We start from the raw sequence: 7,500 nt of genomic DNA, 5'->3' as shown, positions 1-7,500 counted from the left end.
AGGGAGGACTAAAATATGTCTCCGACTGGCTCATCGAGTTCACCAAGACCAGCACTCCTATCTCTACTGAACCTGTCGAACCTAACCTAAAGTTAGTTCCTCAAAATTTTACATCAAATCATATATATTTATTTAAGGAACCTTAACTTTTAATGTGCCCGTCAATTTTATTTAGGTCTGGAGGGCCGCTGGTTGGAGTCATGCGTGTCGGATCTGTGGCTAAAGGCCTCCTCATCAAGGGTCTGATGAACCTAGAGCTGGTTTTGCTGTGCCGAGAAAAGCCTACTAAAAGTCTGCTTCTCACGATCTGCACCAACCTGCCAGTGCAGATGAAGGTTTCGCAGATTTATTTAGAGCATTCCCACTGAGACCTCGCCAAGCATTTGTTTTCTTTAGAACTGGACTGAAAACTGCTGCTGGTATATTGTCCTTTCTTAAAATAACCAACCTGCCTGAAATGCTTCAGTGATGCAACTTGCTTCAGGAAGGCAATTAACTATCAGCTACTCTCCAGTGGATGAAGTTAAGCTGCAGAAAATGAGTCTAATTGCAAAACAGCCCATTTATAGTGGACTTTGATTAAGTGACCGCACTGTTTTGTTTGGTTACTACCTCATTTTAGACAGTCACCAACTTTTACCAAATGTAGCTAACCTGATTATTTGTATTAACGTTCCACAGTACGCTCATACAGTATATGCAAATGTGTTTCTAAAAGAGCTGATTTTTGTAACCTTGTCACATCGGGCGAAATTTATGCGCTTTCTGTAGCTGTGCCTTTTCTTTCCTCCTTTGCAGAAACTGTCAGAGGATATGCACACAGTGCAGCCCTGCATTCCAGAGGCAGCTATTCTAGTGTTTAAAAGCAGCAGACCTGATCTGCCTCTGAGGGTCATCCTTACTTCAATGCAGATGAAAAACCAAGAGCTGGAAAAAAACCAAGGTAACAGCTGCTAAGTCCATGTTGCCTGATGCAACCTTGATAAAAAAGGATCAGATAGAGTTCAGTCCACAGAATCCATCATTTACTGATCAAATTGTTATGCAGTATTATATATTGATTCCAAGGGAGGCTGATATAACTTCTTGATGATTCAACTCGACACTCGAGTTGTCTTGGCATGGTGCCTGGTGCTACTGGATTCTTGTTTCTTTTGACGCAGCAGCTGTTGCGTTGTTGTCAGAAGCCCTGAGATCTGGGCTTCCTTCTTTACAAATCTTTTCCTTCTCTTTTATATAACACCACGGAATTGGTGCTTCCGAAAAATTCTGAAGAATTTACTCTTTTTTTTTTTTACCTCCTTCTTCTTGCTTATTCTTTTGGAATATGGCACAGATCCTTTTTATTTCATGAGGGCACTAGTGATATGGACTAGCACTGTCTTGTTGGCACTTTTGCAGCTTATAATAATGAGCTCCCACATTTAGAATATGGCTTGTTAGAATATTTGTTCTCTCAGGACAATTTCCTGGGGTGACAAACATAACTAAATGTGACAATAATACCAGCATGCAGATAAAATGGCAAAACTCAAATGAGAAAAATCTATCTGTTGTACATCACAGCAAAACAGAAATGTAGTTGTATGGAAAACTTAATGGTGAATGTGGTTTTCTGGTTCAGAGCTCATGCTGGTATTCTTAGTTCTTGCCTATTTAAGCACATTTGGTCTGCTCACTGTCAAAAGTCTCTGATCTGCATCTTGGGTTGGCAAAATAATGAAAGAATTATTATTATTTATTTTTTGCATGAAAATAACTACTCTCCACCATGTTTTAACTTGGTCAGATCAGTGGGATCCTAACGGTAGTATTGCACTTTTCTGCCAGTGAATCCTGACAGAAAAGCTCATGGCGAATCTGTTGTGTGTCCTGTTTTGTTCTTCTCACCAGTGGAAAACACAAAAGTGAAAGATCCGTCTGATCTGCTGGACCAGCAGAGATGCCTGCTTGCTCTGGCCTCTCTGCGCCATGCCAAATGGTTCCAGGTTGGCCATCAGTTTGCACTATTTGGTTGTTTTGACATGGATAAATAGAAAGAATCAATTCACAGCTTGGAACAATTTGATGTTTAAAATTCAACACTGTCCTTTCAGGCTCCCAAAAATCAGACAACTTTCATTCCACCTCTGAATGATCCAAATTGTCTCTTACTACCTTTTTTCCGGCACTCACCTTTCCTCCTTGCTTTACGCTTTTGAATTGCATGATATCTTTTGCTTTTATTTATACATCTTTTATTTTACTAAGGTGTTGTCTGACTTCTGCAGGTCAGAGTGAGTGGGATGAGATCGTGTCTTATAGTTCTGCGGATCCTCAGGGATATATGCAACACAAGGCCAGCCTGGGCACCTCTTAAAGGATGGGTGAGTCGAATAAAGTGTTGAATCAGTATCCTTAATGCGTCATTGATATTGTCAGGATTCAGGTGATTAAAACAATATGAAATGTAATTAGATTTCAATCACAGTATGCAAGATCCACTGTTGCCGTTTCGAGAAATCATCGGGTCCAGTTTCAAGGGCGACGTAGTTCTTCTTCTTCTTTTAAAATGATTATTGTGTTTTTATAATGAACTCTATGTATTGTGTTTGCCCAGCCAGTCGAGCTGATATGTGAAAAAGTCTTTGCCACGAGTTACAGGCCCCTCGGACCAAGTGAGACTTTGAGACGGGTCCTGGAATGTATTTCCTCAGGCATTTTCTTGCCAGGCAGGTTTCCTTGAGGCCACTAGCTATAATGAGGGGGGTAGTGTATTGTTAATTTCCCTAATAGGAATTATAACTAGATATTTCAGCTTCTTTTTCCTTCAGGTGGACCTGGGCTACATGATCCATGTGAAAAAGAAGAGGTAGACACTTTGACAGCTATGACGAATGATCAGGCCGAACTTCTTACCTACTCTGCACAGGTTAAAACTTTCTCATTTGGATATGTGGAAAAATTAAATGGAATATTTGAACCAGAAAGTAACTAAATGTTCTGTATGTTTTTAGCATGCGCTAAGGCTTCTAGCTTTTGGACAGATTCACAGGTTTTTAAAGATGGATCTTCTTCCTACAGCTAAACTTGCAGTGGAACCAAAATTACAAGATGGAGAAGGTTGGTGTTTGTATGTGATTAGTATTATTTACACTGTATCGACAAAGTTTGTAGAAACCTGAGTATAAGATTTATATTTGAACATCCTATTTCAAATTTCGTCCCCTTTTGCTTTTATTAAATCCTCCACTTTTCTGGGAAATTGTTCCACCTGCTTTTGGTTGTGGAGATTTGTGTTCATTCAGCCACAAGGGTGTTAGTAAAGCCAGATGCTGATGACGGTTGAGGAGACCTGCGGTGCAGAAAGCATTCTAGTTCTATACCAGGCTATTCAAGATCTTCCACTCTGACACATGTAAACACTATCTTCATGAAGCTGGCTTTGTACATAGGGGCATTGTCTAGCTGGAAAAGGTTTGGGTCTCCTAGTTTAACTAAAGGGAAAATTTTATACTTCTGCATCCAGAGATTTCCTAAACAATTTTGTGGAAGCAGTTTGGGGAACGGTCCACATATGGCTGCAAAAATCCCAATAATTTTGTCCATATATTGTGTTTAATGCAATCTTTATAGTCGTTTGATATTAGATTTGCTTTTCTTGCAGGGACATCACAGAAAAGAATAAATGGAGATGAAACTCCTGATGAACCTAAAAGCAAAAAGATCTGTAAGCATAGTAATGCTTGGTTCTTACATTTTTCTTTGATAATTTGTAACAAAATCTGTTTAAACTATCAATATGAGAATTTCTTAACAGTTCAAGCAATGTTGTTTAGTCTCAGGTAATGCTGCAGGCTTATTATCAACTGATGGCACAACAGATTGTAAGAGAAAAGTGGAACCTCTGTCTAAAAGCTTTGGCAATAAATCCAAACAAGGCTCTTCATCAACTAAGGTAAAAAGCGATTATTTTAAAATACACAGAAAATCCTGTATTGTATTATCTGTTAAATATTGTCTAAAAGATTAACTGAACATTCAGCTAATGAACTGAAATTGCCTCATGAATTTGTAATGTTCTTTGTTAACAGAGCTCACACATACTTTGACAGTGGTGGCTGTTGTTTATCACATATCCAAAGGGTTATAAGGTTTGTTCTGGTCTCCAGGTTAAGCTTCAGGGCCCTGTTCTAACAGCCAGAGGTAAAAATCCAGTAATGGAGCTAAATGAAAAAAGGAGAGGTCTATCCTACAATCTTATCACTGAAAATGGAGAGAATCAACAACAACGCTTCATCATTGAGGTGGGAGAAATATTTAGTCATACTTTTTAATCAAAATGCATCATTATTTACAGTATAAGCACAATGAAGTTTAGATTTAAGGCAGATATTATTTATAGAAAACATTATTTCATAATATACAGTTGTTAAAGTTTGGAAACAGCTAGTCTTACATGGTTTTTTGAGAGACACGTGAATTTTCCTTCTTTGAATGCCACAAATGGTGTAATTTAAAGATATCCAGATTTACTTGACCAAACAAATCTATAAATGTACCAATGTTAATGCACGGATAACAGATTTACACACTTGGACACCCTCCAGACAGTTAGTTACTCTAACATTCAGCTGGAATATTTAGCCATATTTCTTATAAAACTTAGTTATTTTTGACCATGCGATTCAGTTCATCGCATAGTAGCATTCTTTTGTTAAATATTCGTTTTAACTGGAGTAAGTCTCCAACCTTCCATGCTCCAAAACAACCTCAAACCATGTTTGACTGTGGGTGCGAGGAAGTCTGCTAACATCTCTCCTATTTTCCATCTAAGTTCTTCTATGTAAGATGTAAGATATGCATATATGTATCTGTATAAGATATATGTCACATTTGGACTCATCTGTCCACAGAACTTTCTTCCAGTCATTCACTGTTCAATTCTTGTATTATTTTGCCTTTTACCTAGTTTTTGCAAATAAAAAAAGGACCATGCATGTGGTCCCCAAAACGATAAAAGACTAGATGTTCCCAAACTTTTAATAGGTACTGTAATAGTTTTATTCACACTCCAATTACACTGAATCTACTAGCCTGCTGTGTGTGATGGGTATATGATTTAGCGATATTGTAAATTTATATAAATGCATTGAATTACATTTTATCTCTGGATTTTTTATGTTAAAGCAAAAAAATTCCCAGTGGAATATATTCAACGAATGAATAAATGAAAAAATGGGTCAGGCATTATTGTCTAAGCTTCTCTGTGCATTTTTGAGTGATAACACTCATACTAGTGAACTTCGATTTTAACTTGTGTAGCTTCTACAAATAATTCGGCAGGTTTGGTAATATAATCAGCGTATAATAGTCTCTAAATATTGTCTCAATATAAAATAATGTAAAGATCATTTAACTGTTATAACACCCAAACCCTGGGTTAACCATTCATTACACCTGATAAAGCCTCTTGGGTGAAATACAACGCTTGTTGCTCAGACTTTCTGCTAATCACAGCTTTTAATTGGTCTGCATGGGATTTGATTTACTTGTATCTCATAGAAGTGTAAAGGGATATTTCCTGTTCTTAGAATTTTTTTTATATGACAAGTCCTGGGTCTGTACCAAAACTGTTGTTTTATTGCTGTGTATCAGGTGGAAGTGGATGGACTGAGATTCAGAGGATGTGGGCCTAATAAAAGGGTCGCAAAAGCAAACGCAGCGTTGGCAGCAATAGAAAGGCTCTTTTCAGCACACAGTGCAAACAGCAATAAGAGGAAGAGGCCATATACAAAAGTAGGTTAAGGCATATATATATATCAAGGAAAGCTTTTTAGAGTTTATCGATATTATGTTTGCAGGATGTTGTCTTCTGTCGTGGTCTTTTAGGCGAGTTCATCTGCAGTAAATGGGCTTTCCAGATCAAAGAGGACTGTAACAGTGCCCAGGCCACTACTTCCTATTTTTCCTCCAGCTCCTGCATACTTTACACCAGGTATGTACTGATTTTCATTTATAATTAAAAAATTCTACATTTTCATTTATGACTTTTTGCAGATAACCACACATAGTATTTGTGCACATTTCTTTGCAGGCTTTACCCCGTACGGTTATGGTCCAGTGGTACCTCCACCACACGGTAGGCCTCTTTATCTAATAATAATCAGTACAACAATTTTCCCCTATTTCTATTCTTCCATTTGGGTACACCAGTTTTCTTTTTGTCATTAAAAATTCACTAAACTGAAATCTGTGGAAATGGATTCTTCAGATTGTTTCTAATAGAGTTTTGTAGGTATGAAATCTTGCATGCAGTTTATAGTGTGTTGTATTTGCAGGTTCGATTTCCAAACAGAACTTTTTAGATGAGTCTATGTTGTCATATGTACTAGATATAAATATAAATTGGCTCTGACACCTCTAGTAGTTTTTGTACCCATATATAAGCACTTTAATAACAGTAACAACACATCATCAGCCCTGTCTTTAAAGATTCTCAAAGGAGAGAAGGTAGAAGGTGTGTCCATGTTTAGTCAAGCGAAGGACAAGCACTCAATCAAAGAGCGAGGTCTGATGCTGCCTATTTGAAAGACCTGGTAATTGCAATAGAGCTTTCTATTATTAATCAAAACTGCCATCCACTGACAAATCCAAGACGGCTTCAAGCGTTTAGTGACCTAAGCCTGATTTCAGGGGTTGTCGGCAAATTAGATGATTTTGATTAAAATGTGGAATGTTAAGAGTTGCGTAAAATAAAGCATTATTTGTAAGAACAGTTAATGTTATTTCAAAGTGTTCATTTATGTAGTTTTTAAGGGTTTAGTTATGTCTAAGAGATGGGGTTACCAATTTGGGGTCCAAAAATAATATTTCAATGGAATGAAGTAAGCAAGAAAGTATATAAAAGAAAGTATATAGTATATAAACTTTTATGGCATATGTCCAGAGTGACTTAAAGAAAAGCTTCTGTCAATAAATATATCCTGTTCCTGGTTGATTTAGGTCAGGATTCTTAATGACATATACATAATTAAATCCCTGTTGGGTAGGTTATATTCGCATGAAAACACACACACGCGCATACACAAGCATTTTTTGTTTATTTGTTTGTCAAGTCTGAGATCACATAAAAAATCTGCCATTTTTTTCAATGTTTTATTTGATTTATGTTTTTTGTCAATTTGGAAATAACCCAAAAAATGTTTAAGATTTTTGTACAAATATTTAAAACAAAGAAAGTTAGTTCTCCGTATCTGCATTGTCTCGTTCCTTTTTAAATGTAAGCAAATAAGTACGTGCTATTGACCGCATCCACTGCTTTGTACAAAAGGTCAGCTTTTCCTCATGCCTAATCTTTTATTGACCACACTCTGATAGACTTTGATATAAAAATTGATCATAAGGTTTTTTTCCTGTCAGAATTGTAGCGTCTGTACAGCGTCTGTACAATTGATCATCCTCTGATGGATTTTATATAAAAATTGATTGTCAGAATTGTAGCGTCAGAGCTTAAGTGCA

At 36.9% G+C, this 7,500-nt stretch overlaps 1 protein-coding gene across 4 annotated transcripts in view; it reads left to right on the top strand.

Annotated features, from left to right (window-relative positions):
- The window catches only part of LOC310718062 (spermatid perinuclear RNA-binding protein-like), a 12,384-nt gene that overhangs the window by 2,199 nt on the left and 2,685 nt on the right, over positions 1-7,500 (top strand). For all 4 annotated transcript variants that reach the window (XM_083526588.1, XM_083526591.1, XM_083526590.1 and 1 more), the window contains 14 exons: positions 1-91; positions 176-335; positions 799-943; positions 1,894-1,988; positions 2,271-2,366; positions 2,600-2,711; positions 2,814-2,911; positions 2,997-3,102; positions 3,647-3,709; positions 3,819-3,937; positions 4,152-4,286; positions 5,638-5,778; positions 5,872-5,977; positions 6,077-6,121. The exon at positions 1-91 is cut by the window's left edge and continues 112 nt beyond it. In XM_083526588.1, coding sequence (XP_083382714.1) covers positions 1-91; positions 176-335; positions 799-943; positions 1,894-1,988; positions 2,271-2,366; positions 2,600-2,711; positions 2,814-2,911; positions 2,997-3,102; positions 3,647-3,709; positions 3,819-3,937; positions 4,152-4,286; positions 5,638-5,778; positions 5,872-5,977; positions 6,077-6,121 — 1,512 coding nt within the window. The remainder of the gene's footprint in view (positions 92-175; positions 336-798; positions 944-1,893; positions 1,989-2,270; positions 2,367-2,599; positions 2,712-2,813; positions 2,912-2,996; positions 3,103-3,646; positions 3,710-3,818; positions 3,938-4,151; positions 4,287-5,637; positions 5,779-5,871; positions 5,978-6,076; positions 6,122-7,500) is intronic.

This window comes from Silurus aristotelis (assembly GCF_946808225.1).
Source record: "Silurus aristotelis genome assembly, chromosome: 23".
NCBI lineage: Eukaryota > Metazoa > Chordata > Actinopteri > Siluriformes > Siluridae > Silurus > Silurus aristotelis.
Note: the sequence above shows the minus strand (reverse complement) of the source record. Positions and strands in the feature narration are given on the sequence as shown.